Source organism: Somniosus microcephalus, chromosome 2 (genome assembly GCF_052327205.1).
Source record: "Somniosus microcephalus isolate GS21.2 chromosome 2, FLI_Smic_1.0, whole genome shotgun sequence".
Lineage (NCBI taxonomy): Eukaryota > Metazoa > Chordata > Chondrichthyes > Squaliformes > Somniosidae > Somniosus > Somniosus microcephalus.
In genome coordinates this window covers 106,946,248-106,959,967 of record NC_140988.1, presented here as the reverse complement: position 1 = coordinate 106,959,967, position 13,720 = coordinate 106,946,248, and the positions used below count along the sequence as shown (strand labels likewise).

At 46.5% G+C, this 13,720-nt stretch overlaps 1 protein-coding gene across 6 annotated transcripts in view; it reads right to left on the bottom strand.

Moving 5' to 3' along the window:
- Nucleotides 1-13,478, bottom strand: part of LOC147122869 (uncharacterized) — a 278,977-nt gene extending 265,499 nt beyond the window's left edge. For 2 of the 6 annotated variants that reach the window (XM_085961528.1, XM_085961564.1), the window contains exon 1: nucleotides 12,652-13,001. In XM_085961528.1, coding sequence (XP_085817654.1) covers nucleotides 12,652-12,892 — 241 coding nt within the window. In that variant the 5' untranslated portion in view covers nucleotides 12,893-13,001. Of the gene's footprint in view, nucleotides 1-12,651; nucleotides 13,006-13,377 lie in introns of those variants that run through there. The other 4 variants (XM_085961537.1, XM_085961547.1, XM_085961520.1 and 1 more) reach the window with 4 other exon arrangements.
- Nucleotides 13,479-13,720: the final 242 nt, after the last annotated feature.

The window sequence follows — 13,720 nt, the reverse complement described above, 5'->3', positions numbered from 1 at the left end:
CAAATTCAGTCTCTCTGGAGGCTTCCTGACTCGGTCCGGATAACGCCTCGGTGGTATAGTAGGTTCTTTTGGCAAGGTCGATTCGGCTTCAATGCCAGTGTCGGGTTCATCTGGTTCCAGTATCACCGGATCGGAGGTAGATCTCTGCTTCATCACTAGGCGTGTAGAGTTGTGGTGTAGGTTGTCCTTTTTCGGATGACTCTATGATCTGGTCAGCATGGCGCCTTATTATGCTTTCTCCAATGTCCACGGTATACATCAGCGGTCCTAGTCGTGTGCAAATAGTTCCAGGCTGCCATTTCTCGGTACGGTAGTCCCGGGCCAAAACTGGTTGACCTATCTGGAAGGTTCTAGTTGGCCTTTCATTCATGCTTTGAAATTGCCGGTTCTCTACGTCCGTTCTGACGTTTGGCTTGACCAAATCCAGCCGGCATCTTAGGCTTCTCACAGAAATCACAGAAACCCCACAGTGCAGATAGAGGCCATTTCGGCCCATCGAGCCTGCACCGACCCGATCCCCGTAACCCCTACACCAACACATATCCCACCCTATCCCCGTAACCCCACGTATTTAATCCCCCTAACACTAAGGGTCAATTTATCATAGCCAATCATCCTAACCTGCACATCTTTGGACTGTGGGAGGAAACCGGAGCACCCGGAGGAAACCCACGCAAACACGGGGAGAATGTGCAAACTCCACACAGTCACCCGAGGCCGGATTCGAACCCGGGTCCCTGGCGCTGTGAGGCAACAGTGCTAACCACTATGCCACCGTGCTTCTATTGAAAAACATCATGGCGGGGGTTTGGTTTGTAGCCACATGTGTTGCATTCCTGTACGCAAACAAGAAGTTATCTACCTTATGTTGTAGATTTATGTCTTCATTACCCATGGCATTTATGGCCTTCTTGAAGGTCTGGACAAACCTTTCAGCCAATCCATTGGTGGCAGGATGGTATGGGGCGGACGTGTAGTGCTTAACCCCATTGTTTTTTAAGAACTTCCTGAATTCTTCAGATACAAATTGCGGTCCATTATCAGAACAGATCTGTTCAGGCAGCCCATTCCTGGCGAATATGGTCCTTAATACTGTGATGGTTTTTTCCGTGGTGGTGGAGGACATCTTTATTACCTCCAGCCACTTGGAGTGTGCATCCACCGCGATTAAGAACATTGAGTCCATAAATGGACCAGCAAAGTCGATATGTACCCTTTGCCATGGAGAGGAGGGCCATTCCCATGGATGTAGAGGGGCTTGTGGTGGGGCGTTTTGGACCTTCTGGCATCCTAGACAGCTCTTGGTCATTTCTTCGATGTCTCCATCGATACCTGGCCACCACACAAACGCTCTGGCTAAGTTCTTCATTTTCATTCCACCCAGATGCCCCTCGTGAAGCTCCTTTAGCACTCTATCCTTGAGTTTGGGTGGAATCACCACTCTGGATCCACACATCAAGGTTCCTCGGCACACTGACAGCTGTTCTCTTCTTTGCGAGAATGCTGGCAACAGTGGTTCGCCATGTGCTGGCCATCCCTTCACCGTTAAATCGTAGACTCGTGAGAGAGTCGGGTCATTTCGCGTTTCCTTTTCAATGGCAGAATTTGTCACCGGTAGACATTCCACTATGGTCGAGTGGAACATCTCCACTGGGTCCACTGTAGGCGCCTCTTCCACCGTTGGCAACGGTAGGCGCGATAACCCGTCAGCATTCCCATGCTGTTTTGTTCCTTTGTATTCTATGTCATATTGGTGTGCCCCTAGGAAAAGAGACCACCTCTGTAGCCTTTGCGCTGTCATAATGGGAACACACTTTTTAGGGTTGAATATGGAGACGAGGGGTTGATGGTCAGTCAACAAGGTAAATTTTTGTCCGTGTAGGTAATGGTTGAATTTCTTCACCCCCCCACACCAGGCTGAGTGCCTCCCTGTCGATCTGGGCATAGTTACGCTCAGCTGAGTTCAATGAGCGTGACGCAAAAGCTATCGGCTGCTCCGAGCCATCAGGGAATCTATGCGATAATACCGCTCCCACGCCGTAAGGGGATGCATCGCACGCCAGTCTGATTGGCAGTGATGGGTTGTAATGAGCCAACACTTCCCTGGACGTGATCAAGCCTTTGCATTTATGGAAGGCACGTTTACAGTCTTCGCTCCATTTCCAAACTACTCCCGTTTGTAGCAGTGCGTTAAGAGGGTGCAGAACCGTCGACAAGTTTGGTAAAAATTTATGATAGTAATTTACTAATCCCAGGAACGACCTTAATTGTGAGACATTTTCAGGCGCTGGGGCCTTTACGACCGCTTCAATTTTTTCAGGTGACTTATGCAACCCTTCTTCGTTAATGACATGGCCACAATATGATATTTGTTTCTGGAAAAATTCGCACTTGGGGCGATTTGCTCGTAGGCCCCGTTCTCTCAGCCTCGTGAGCACCTGCTCCAAGTTGGCAAGGTGCTCGTTGTCGTTTTCTCCTGTTACAAGGATGTCATCTAGGTAGCATTGAGTCCCCGGAATCCCTTGCAGGACTTGCTCCGTAGCTCTTTGCCAGATAGCCGGAGCTGATGCCACTCCGAAAACCAGTCGATTGTACTGGTACAGGCCTTTGTGTGTGTTTATCGTGAGATATTTTTTAGAGGCCTCCTCAACCTCCATCTGTAGATATCCCTGTGCTAAGTCAATTTTGGTGAAACGTTTCCCTCCGGATAGTGAGGCGAAAATATCTTCTATCCTCGGAAGAGGATACTGTACCGTGTGAAGAACCGGGTTTACAGTCACCTTGAAGTCGCCACAGATGCGAACTTTTCTCTGTTCTTCAGATTTATCATTATTCAACGTTTTTTTCATGACCGGAACGATGGGTGTTGCCCACTCGCTCCAATCTACCTTGGATAACACGCCTGCTTTTTCCAAATTCTCCAGCTCTGCCTTGACGGCTGGACGAATTGCGTATGGCACCGGCCTTGACTTAAAAAACTTGGGAATTGCCGCATCTTCCACTTTTATTGAGGCGGTGGCGCCTTTCAGGGTTCCTAATTCCTATTGAAACACTTCTTTGGCGTTAGCCAAGATTTCTTTTAATCGTCCAGGTATGAAGTCATCATCGTTTTTTTTCTTACTGGTCACCATCAGTGCCTGAATGGAGTGCCAGTCTAAACGTATCTTTAAGAACATAAGAAATAGGAGCAAGAGTAGGCCAATCGGCCCCTCGAGCCTGCTCCACCATTCAATAAGATCATGGCTGATCTGATCCTAACCTCAAATCTTCTATCACTCTGCATCCACCCGAACCCATGTGATCTCCCGGGAGAGGCGAAAAACCAGATAAAGACCCAATGGCCAATTTGGGAGAAAAAAATCTGGGAAATTCCTCTCCGACCCATCTAGGCGATCGAAATTCTTCCAGGAGATCACTCTGTCCCTATATTTTCTACAGTACTTACCTTCTGTAAAGACGATCTCCACCCCAGCCAGGAACAGGAATAAAACCATCTCCTGAAATCTAACAGAATTAGAACACAGTAGGAGCAGAACAAGGCTACACGGCCCCTGGGCCCGCTCCACTACCCACAGGGCCATGACCATTCCGAACCCAGACTCATGTCCAATTTCCTGCCCGCTCCCCGTAACCCTTTATTCCCTTTACTTCTAGGAAACTATCTATTTCTGTTTTAAATTTATTTAATGATGTAGCTTCCACAGCTTTCTGGGGCAGCAAATTCCACAAACCTACCACCCTCTGAGTGAAGAAGTTTCTCCTCATCTCAGTTTTGAATGAGCAGCCCCTTATTTTAAGATTATGCCCCCTAGTTCTAGTTTCACCCATCATTGGGAACATCCTCACCGCATCCACCCGATCAAGCCCCTTCACAATCTTATATGTTTCAATAAGATCGCCTCTCATTCTTCTGAACTCCAATGAGTAGAGTCCCAATCTACTCAACCTCTCCTCATATGACCACCCCCTCATCCCCGGGATCTTTCTGATCCATTCACGTCCCAACAACGGTGGACCACCATCTTGCAGAACGTATAAATACAACTTCTGTATTTCCTTGCCGTTGTATACAACAGGCACCCTTATTTTCCCTCTGGGGTATACTTTCTGCCCCGTATATGTCTTCAAGACAATGGATGTGTCTTTCAAAGGTATATGCGGAAATAGCCGCTCGTAATCCCGTCGACTTATGACGGTCAGAGCTGATCCTGTATCTAGCTCTATTTTGACTGGGGACCCCGCTATCGTGAGGGTAACCCAAATGGTCTGGTAATCTTCTTTGGCAATTACATTATGTAATTTGAGACAGCTTAGTCTCTTGTTTCCGGAGTCGCTATCGCTCTTTCTGGTCATCGGAGCTACTGTCCGTCATCATTTGTACCTTTCTGTACTTTTCCTTATTGACCTTTTTACTGTCAGCGGATTTCTTTCCAGATCTGCATACACGTGCAATGTGTCCCATCTTTCCGCATTGCCTGCATGCTTTGTCCTTGAACCAGCAGTCCTTCTGGTCATGGGTGGATCTGCCGCAGCGATAACATCTCTCGAAACCCCGTGTCATTTCATGGGTGCCGAAGTCCTGTGGCTTTTGCTGTATCTCTGCAGCTCCTCTTGCTGCTGCTTCGTATGATACAGCCACACTGAAAGCCTTGTCCAGTGTCAAATCTTTCTCAGAAAGTAGTCTTTTCTGTGTTCCTTCGCTTAGGAGACCACAGACGAATTTGTCTCGTAGAGAATCTGCCAGTCCTGCCCCGAATTGGCAGTGCTTTGACAGCTTTCGTAATTCGGTGAGGTAATCAGCGTTACTTTCATTCTTGTGCTGATTCCTCCTGAAGAATTTGAATCGTTCCGCTATCAGCAGCGGTGTTGGGCTTAAGTGCTCCTGTAAGGTATCAACAATCTCCTTAAAATTCTTGTCCATCGGTTTGGCTGGAGTGATCAAGTTTCGTAACAGCCCGTATGTCCTTGCGCCCATCAGATTTAGAAGTACCGATGCCTTTTTATCATCCGCTACTTAATTCGCCTTGCAATATACCTCCACTCTTTCCACATATGTGGTCCAATCTTCTATATCACTATCGAAAGCAGTAATATTGCCAGTCTTCGGCATCTTGAAAATCTAAAATGGCGCTTCCCGCGCTTTTCCTCCGTCCCCGATGGATCAAAATGGCGCCTCCCGCACTTTTCTTTCTTCCCCGCCGAGTTAAGATGGCGCCTCCCGCGCTTTCCCACCGCTGCCAACGCTGTTCTCCGCGGTTCCCGTTGCGACCTACAGCTTTTCGCGGTATTTCTATTTTTTTTATTTTTTATATATTGCTTCAATAGTTTCTCCGTTACTTGGAGAACCGTTCCCGTCATGGAGCGGACCCTCTGGGACTTTCCCCTCCCTCTGCTCGGTCCGAACGCCGACCTGCTTTGCAGCACCGGCCGCGCCCTGAGTGCTCCACCCTCTCGCTCTCCCTGCTTCTGCTTCCCGACTCGCTGCCCGACCCCGCTGCAGAGCCACCCGATCGAGCTCTAGCCCGCCGCAGCCCAGGAAGGATCAGTGCACTACCTGCCACCAGCCCGTCCAGCTGGTGAAACCACAGTTTTTTTTTTTTCTTGCTTCTGGCTTCGACCTTCGTCTGAGGACTCGATCCCCTTGAGGTGCTGCCGAATTGCAGGTAAGTTCGTTTCTAACTCGTCGCAACTGTTAGATCCGTGTGTTAATGGAGACACGGAATGCAGGAGTTGATTTAACAAGTGTTTACTGAACAAAGTCTGGAGGTGAACTAACTACACAAGACGCTACACAGGCTTATATACCCGAGTGGTCACTACTGGTACTACAGTATACAGGGGCTTCAAAAACATAGTTCCTCTTAAAGGTACATACACTACAGATAATACTGCCTACAAATTATTTTTTTTATGGGATGTGGGCATCACTGGCAAGGCCAGCATTTATTGCCCATCTCTAATTGCCCTCGAGAAGGTGGTGGTGAGCCGCCTTCTTGAACCGCTGCAGTCCATGTAGTGAAGGTACTCCCACAGTGCTGTTAGGGAGGGAGTTCCAGGATTTTGACCCAGCGACGATGAAGGATCGGCGATATATTTCCAAGTCAGGATGGTGTGTGACTTGAAGGGGAACTTTCAGGTGATGGTGTTCCCATGCGCTTGCTGCCCTTGTCCTTCTAGGTGGAAGAGGTCGCAGATTTGGGAGGTGCTGCCGAAGAAGCCTTGGCGAGTTACTGCAGTGCATCTTGTAGATGGTACACACTGCAGCCACAGTACGCGGTGGTGGAGGGAGTGAATGTTTAAGGTGGTGTATGGGGTGCCAATCAAGCGGGATGCTTTGTCCCGGATGATGCTTGATCCAGGACAAAGCCTAGATGCTTGAACACTCAAAAATGTGTGTGGTCTTTTTTAAAAAGCTAGCATTTTATGACAAGACACTTACTAAATTAGGTTATAATTGAGTGAAGCAATGTTAATAGGTAATTATAATGCAAGTACTAGGAACTGTAAGTAATTTTCTTTAGATTTATGATAAATTCATGGTGATCTGTTCTTATTTCTCATCCAGTCATTATTTTCACAATCCTAATTATTGGGCTCTTATGTGGAGCCCTGAATGAAATTAAAAGAAGATTCATTGGATAGCATAAGATATGAGATTATTTGTAACATGCATCTTGCAACACTTCCATTGATAGGAATAGTCAGACACAAATTGTTGGCTTTTTTTCCAGTCTCTATTCCATATTTGTTATGATTTAACTCTGTAATTACTGAATGACCACTGGAGGGACAATACATGTCAACTATCAGCATTTCAATGACTTGATGTAATCAACATAGAGTCCGTCAACGCTCCCAGACTTCTTTCAGCCACTTTCCTGCGAGTTCAACACCATTCCTTAAGTACGTTAATCATTTTTCTCTCTCATGTGCAGTCTAACTAACAATTAAAATCTTGAGAGATGGAAATAAAGACAGCAGAAATAGAAAAAATATATAAAGTAAAATTAATTCTGACATGTATGCAATCCTGTCATCAAGAAGTTCTCAGTATCCTAATTTTATCACTGAAGTCTAATTTTGCTTGTAACTTACAAACTAAGGTACAATCGGTCTTTTGATATGCAAGTCCTGTCTTTGCAATTTTTTATATTTTGCTTCTTTAGAACCTGAGGTGACAGTTGTACAAGGTAATGAAACTTTTCCACTTGTGTTGCAAAGCTGCTGGATGAAGTTGAAGCGGTTTACCGTCATCTACATCACAGAGTGCATTACAGTCTTGAACAGACACCCATATTTTCTTTATGCAGCTTCATCATTTAAACCACAAATTAGCAGCTTTCTGTACTTCATTCATGTTTATATCCTATACATCACTTGACAGGAATACAAGGTTATAACACTATGGGGGAGAAATTCAGCATCGCCCCGTTTGGGGCGCGATTATCGACCGGGCGTAAAGTTTAGCGCCTGGCGCTAATTATCACCTCCGACTGCAAATTTGGCTTTTATCGCCCCTGGCGGTGATTGGGGCGCTAAATCAGGCCCTGCATACCTGTCTTAAGGCGCAAAGGCCGAGGAGCGAAGCGCTACCTTAGAGCGCTGGCAAAGCTCATGTGATGTCAGTCAGCAATGGAACACAGACACAGTGGTGCCGGCCAGTTCTTAAAGGGGAGGGTCGATCTTGCTCTCCATCCACACCCTGCTCATTGCAGCCTTGAATCTAGGCCTGGAGAGACCTGTACATCAAATCTGTTGGAAAGAACAATGGAGAGGCCCAGGGAAAGAGCTCAGAGTGCAGCCCCCATATTCTCTTCTAAATCGATGCAAGGAAGATCAAATAAAAAAGAACCTGCAAAGTGCTGCTCAGTACCCAAAACTCTTCAACACAGCTTTGAATATCTCCTGCAGTCTCTCTCTCTCTCACTCAGAATGCGTGGTGAAAAAGTTTCGCCGAATAAAAAGGCAGGAAGCGGTCGCCTTTAAGCAGTACTCCCCCAGTCCCTTCCCGACTGCAAAACGCTCCCCTCAACCTGTCGATGCTAGCGGCAGGTGGTAAGACAGGGGGCGCCACTCAATATCTGGTCCGGGGCGCTACACGCTCGACTGACGTCATGATCTGTGGGCGCAGGAGATCGTGGCGGTAGTGTTTAGTGCCGCCGCAAAATGTCTAGTCAATTTCGTGAGCGGCGCAAACATCGCCGCGCACGAGTGCTAGTTGCTTTGCGCCCCATTAGCACCCTATTAACCAACCGAATGTCCCCCCCTATAACCCTGAGGATAAAAAGAAACCTGCAAACGTTAACCCAAATGGAAACAGAAAATGCTGGAAATGCACAGGTCAGTCAGCATTTGCAAGAAAAGATAGATTAGTGGTCATATAAACCAGGTGTTGGATGGTTGGCTCACTCAGTCATGTTAGTTCCTGTTAAGCATAAAGCATTATCGGGTCCTACTCTTTTCTGCCAAAACTGCTCGCTATTCCAGGCTCATTCTGGACTGCAAAGATAAACCCTGGCTACTATTTTCTACTGCTAACCATCTTCTTAAACCCCTCACCCCTGTCTCTTCCACACTCACCTCCAACAACAAGTGCGAGGAGCTCATGGACTTCTTTGTCTCTAAGATTGAGGCCATCCGATCAGCTGCCTCTGCCACTTCCCTTCCTTCCCCTAGCCCACCGGGCCAATCTTCCTCTAAGGTTCCCCCCTGCCCTAGCCCTGAACTCGCATCTTTCTCCAGTTTCTCTCCGATCTCCCCTCTTGACCTCTCCATGGTCACCTTGTCCATGAGGCCCACTTTCTGCTCCTTCGACCCTATTCCCACTAAACTGCTGACCACCCAACTTCCTTTTCTGGCTTCCGACCACATATCCGTGGCATAACTAAGACTGCCTGTTTCCACCTCTGTAACATCACCCATCTCCACCCCGCCTCAGCTCATCTGCTGCTGAAACCCTCATCCATGCCTTTGTTACCTCTAGACTTCTATTCCAACGCACTCCTGGCTGGCCTCCCACATTCTACCCTACGTAAACTTGAGGTCATCCAAAACTCGGCTGCCCTTGTTCTAACTCGCATCAAGTCCTGTTCACCCATCACCCCTGTGCTCACTGACCTACATTGGCTCCTGGTTAAACAACGCCTAGATTTCAAAATTCTCATCCTTGTTTTCAAATCCTCCCTAGGCCTCGCCCCTCCCTATCTCTGTAATCTCCTTCAGCCCCACAACCCTCCGAGATATCTGCGCTCCTCAAATTCTGCCCTCTTGAGCATCCCTGATTATAATCGTTCAACCATTGGTGGCCGTGCCTTCAGCTGCTAGGCCCTAAGCTCTGGACCTCCCTGCCTAAACCTCTCCGCCTCTCTTTCCTCCTTTAAAACGCTCCTTAAAACCTACCTCTTTGACCAAGCTTTTGGTCATCTGCCCTAATTTCTTATGTGGCTCAGTGTCAAATTTTTTGCCTTATAACACTCCGGTGAAGCGCCTTGGGACGTTTTACTACTTTAAAGGCACTATATAAATACAAGTTGTTGTTGTTGTTCCTTAAAGGGGAGTCTGCTTAGTAACTGCAGCAAATAGTTGACCCAGCGATTTCACTATTTATTTCATGGTGACCTTAAGTTTTACAACTGCAGCTATTCACGTTATCTTGAAGCTGCACCCAATCTCCCATCTGTGAGTATTAGTCATGGCAACTGTAATTGAGCTCTGCCTAAGTAGGAGCTGACGATATCCCACTGTCTAGTCCTCTCCATCTGGTGGTTCTGCAGGGGGAAGGGAAGTATCAGAGGAGGCATGCAGAACAAGCTGGCCTAGATATCCAAGGCAAATGTAACCTAATGCACCTTACACAACCTTGTCTTGGAATGGGCCATTGCAGTGGAACAGGTGGAAAAGAGAACTAGTGGCAGGAGTACTCCTGCCAGCCATCTTAATGTGGGTCTGTGAACAAGCAGCATGTAGGAACTTTATGTTGGCTGTGTGCTAGGTGTTTGTTCCTTGCCACATTTCATGGGTAAGAGGGCAAATGGCAACACTACAGGGCACAGCACTAACATGTGGGCATGCCTGTACATTCTGAGACTGGTAGCTGGGGTACAAACTGCAGCCATATTGTTTTGAATGGACCCTTCCTCAGAATTCAAACATTAACATTTCTCTTTGTGATGAATATATATAAATATATATATCTTGGGGTATTGCTTATGGTGAGTCAGAGGTTGGATGCAGGAAATATTTGTAGGAAGTGCATTGTATACACAAGATTTTAATATATAACTAGATCTCCCATGGCACTGCCTACAGTGAGTTGGAGGATGCAGTGTTTTATAACAATTGAGGGAGGTTATCAACACAGTAAGATGGTAATGTGTGACAGGGAAAATGTTACAAGAAATAAGTGTTACACTTACAGGAAGTGCATGCTATACGCAAGACTTTTCAGATATTAATTATTAGTGGATCATGGATGGTACAGTCTCTCTCGTACCTGCCTCTGTTGTGTTCATGTTCGTTTCTCTGCATTTCTCTAATCGAATTCCTTGAGTTGCATAAGCTCACTCTGGAATCCCCTTCCTAAACCCCTCCACCTCGCTATCTCCCTCCCCTCCTCTAAGACCCTACTTAAAACCCACCTCTTTAAGCAAGGTTTTGGTCATCCCTCCTAATATCTCCTCCATTGTAAGTTGTTGTTGTTTTAATGTTCTGGTCATTTCTGTTTCTCTTGTTTTGTTTTGCTTTTCTCTGCACTGTTCTGTTGCTTTGGGTTTTTTTTTTTTAGGTGAGAGGTGGTGGGTGGTGTGGTTTAAAACATTGAGTTATTAAGGATTGTAGGTTGGATTTTTGCAGTAGTAGTTATGAGGACAATATCACTTGTCAATTAGTGGTTGTGTTGATGTTGTGTACACTATCATTTCTGTTGATTAATACTGCTAGAAAGACCAGCTTGGAGCTGTTGCGTCTGTGCCAGGAATTAAATGCAGAGTCTTTGTTCATAGAATTTATTAGAGGGAATAATACTCACAGACAACACAACGATGTGAAGGCTGCGGGAGATCTCACATTGCAGTTGCTGAGTTTGGTCGCATGGTAGTTAGTCCCACGGGTACAAAATGGGCTTCTGAACATAAAATGGACTTTTTAATAAAACCTTTCCTGTCAGCATTCTTAACAGTTTCTGTCATACCCGCTTGGTGTGATTGACTCATCTTCTAGTGCCTGTGGTTAGCCTCCTTCATCTGTGTCCACTTTACCCCCGCCCCAAGTACTGTCCGGTCAGCTGTAACTGCATCATACAGTGTCACCCTTGATCCCTTCTCCTACCTTCTCCACATCACGTACTCCCTGACTCTTGATGTGTGCTTTGAATGACCATTTATTGACTTTATTCTACAGGAGACACAATCTGCTATCTGCATCTTCTGTAGTCCCTGAACGCATATTGCCTGAATCTGGCCCTGGAGCAGAGGTCGCCATGGTTTTAAATCTCCAATTGATGCCTGTTGGAATGGCCTGTCAAGGAAGTCAGATAGGAGAGCAGGTAGTAGTAGAGTTGGGAGTAGATGAGGGAAAATTGTGAGCAAAATAATTATTTTGGTGTTATTGCGCAGCAGGGCAGGAAACAAGGTGGAGTGGGAGGGGAAAAAGGTTGTAGAATGATTGAATGGCTGGCTGTAAGCAGAAAAAATCAGGAGCAGAGCCTGAAAGCAGGAAGAGAAAATGTAGAGCAGTGGGGAAGAAAAAGGGTGCAGGAAAGAAATAAAGCTGCCAGTACAGTAAAATGGCCATGACTGCCAAAGAAGCCAGGGTGAAGTCTCAGAAAAGCAGAGAAAGCAGCGGGGAGCAGAAGAAAGGACTGGCAGCATGGCAGAATAGCCGTGAGCAAGAGAGTGGGGTCTAAAGTGGCCTAGAGGAGACAGAAACAGTAGGGCAGAAGAACACCCATAGCAGCCCAGTAAAGAGCTGAGAATGGAGAGGCCCAGAGCAAAGAGGAAAGTGCTGGGAGCCGGTGACTGCGAAGAAGGAAGCTTATTTTGCAGAAGTAGAGGAGAGAGGAGGGGAGGCACACAGTACCACCCAGTGTCAGAAGGCCTGTAATTATCACTTGACAGGCAAACATTGAACAACAGAGTTGTCTACATTATAAATAAGATAAAAAGCACAACACAGAAAGTAAGGATAATGGTACAGGAAGGACATGGCACATACAAGACTTTAATATTATTGATAGATATGGACAGTGGAGCAACTGAAGGGAGTTATAGTTTACTGATAAATACTACTTGCTCTTTTACGTTATATGCAGTTTAACGTAGTCTTACAAGGTAGTAACAGATCAGGGAACTAAAGTGGCAACAGTGACTGTCAAACCAGAACTTAATTAAAGCATGTTGTCAACATCATCATAAGCCTGTGATGTGATAGACTCCAAAGGGATTCCTTCGGTCTGACATGTACTGGCTTTAGGAGGAGGGGCCGGTGTTCGACCAAAGTGTACAGCAGGCTCTTATTATTTGCACAGAAGGGTACTGTGTGTGATTTGAACAGAATTAGTTTGACTGCATATTAAGAGGTTGTTAAGGTTCATGTTGTAATAAAGAGCTATAAATAGTTAACAGTGATGCTAAAGAGTCGGTGGTGTTTCCTCACCCGAGGTAGCAGTGTCTCCCCAGAAGCCGGAAGCACAACCAATGCGCACAGCTCTCCGCTTTGTTGTCACACGCCGACTGTTGGGACAATGGGAATTCGGAGCTGGATCCCAATGACAATGGGAACTGGAGTGCCAATTCCAGGTGGAGCGGCCCGGGTCAGCGGCAATAGTCCGGGTAAAGCCCCGGGACGAGCACACAAAGGGCTTCAGTCCGTGATAGGTGGTCCAACGTCTCATCATTCCTGTGCCTGCAACTGAAATGATTAAAATGGAGAGTGAATGAACTCTGACCAAGTTTCTTTTGCTGAACTTTGACTCAGTAGAAATTAAAACGTAAGTGCAACAACGCATTGGAGCCCCACAGCAGTATAATCCCTGCCTTCTTGGTTCCGCAGTAATACTATTTTGTAAACAGCAGATGGCAGCCGCGTACTTTCACCAGTCATCTTCCTTCTAATTTTAAGCAATCATTTGATCCTTTGGTAGTGTAATTACTTCTGCTGCTCACAGTTTGATATTTACAATCTATCAGCCAACATCCCAGACTCCTCCATCACCATCCCTGGGTATGTCCTGTCCCACGGGCAGGACAGACTCACCAGAGGTGGTCTGCACAATGGTATAGAGTCTGAGGGGAGTGATCCTGGGGCTGAGAGTCACCAACATTGGCACAGAAATTCCAGAACGGGGCTTGCAGCGCGTGCAAGCCCCGTATTTACACTTACCCCGCGCTACTGCCGATCAGCTCCAGGGACGCCTGGAATTGGTGTTTCCAGAAGAAGAATCCCGGGCAGCGTATGACGTCACGCCGCCCAGGAGTGCAGCCAGCGCGAAGTCAGGAGCGTGCAGTGCAAGTGAGACACGCCCCTTGAGGTCTCAGTTTCACTGGACACGCCCCCAATGTTTCTGTCAAGCTGCTAACCATTTTTACATGCAAAGCAGCAGTTTAAATAGGTTTTTGGAAGTTTTTTGAAGATTTTGGTAACTTTCATAAACTTTTTTAAATGTTTACATTATTTTGAGTAATCTGAAGTAGTTTTAAAGAGAATTAAAGCAATTTAAAGACTT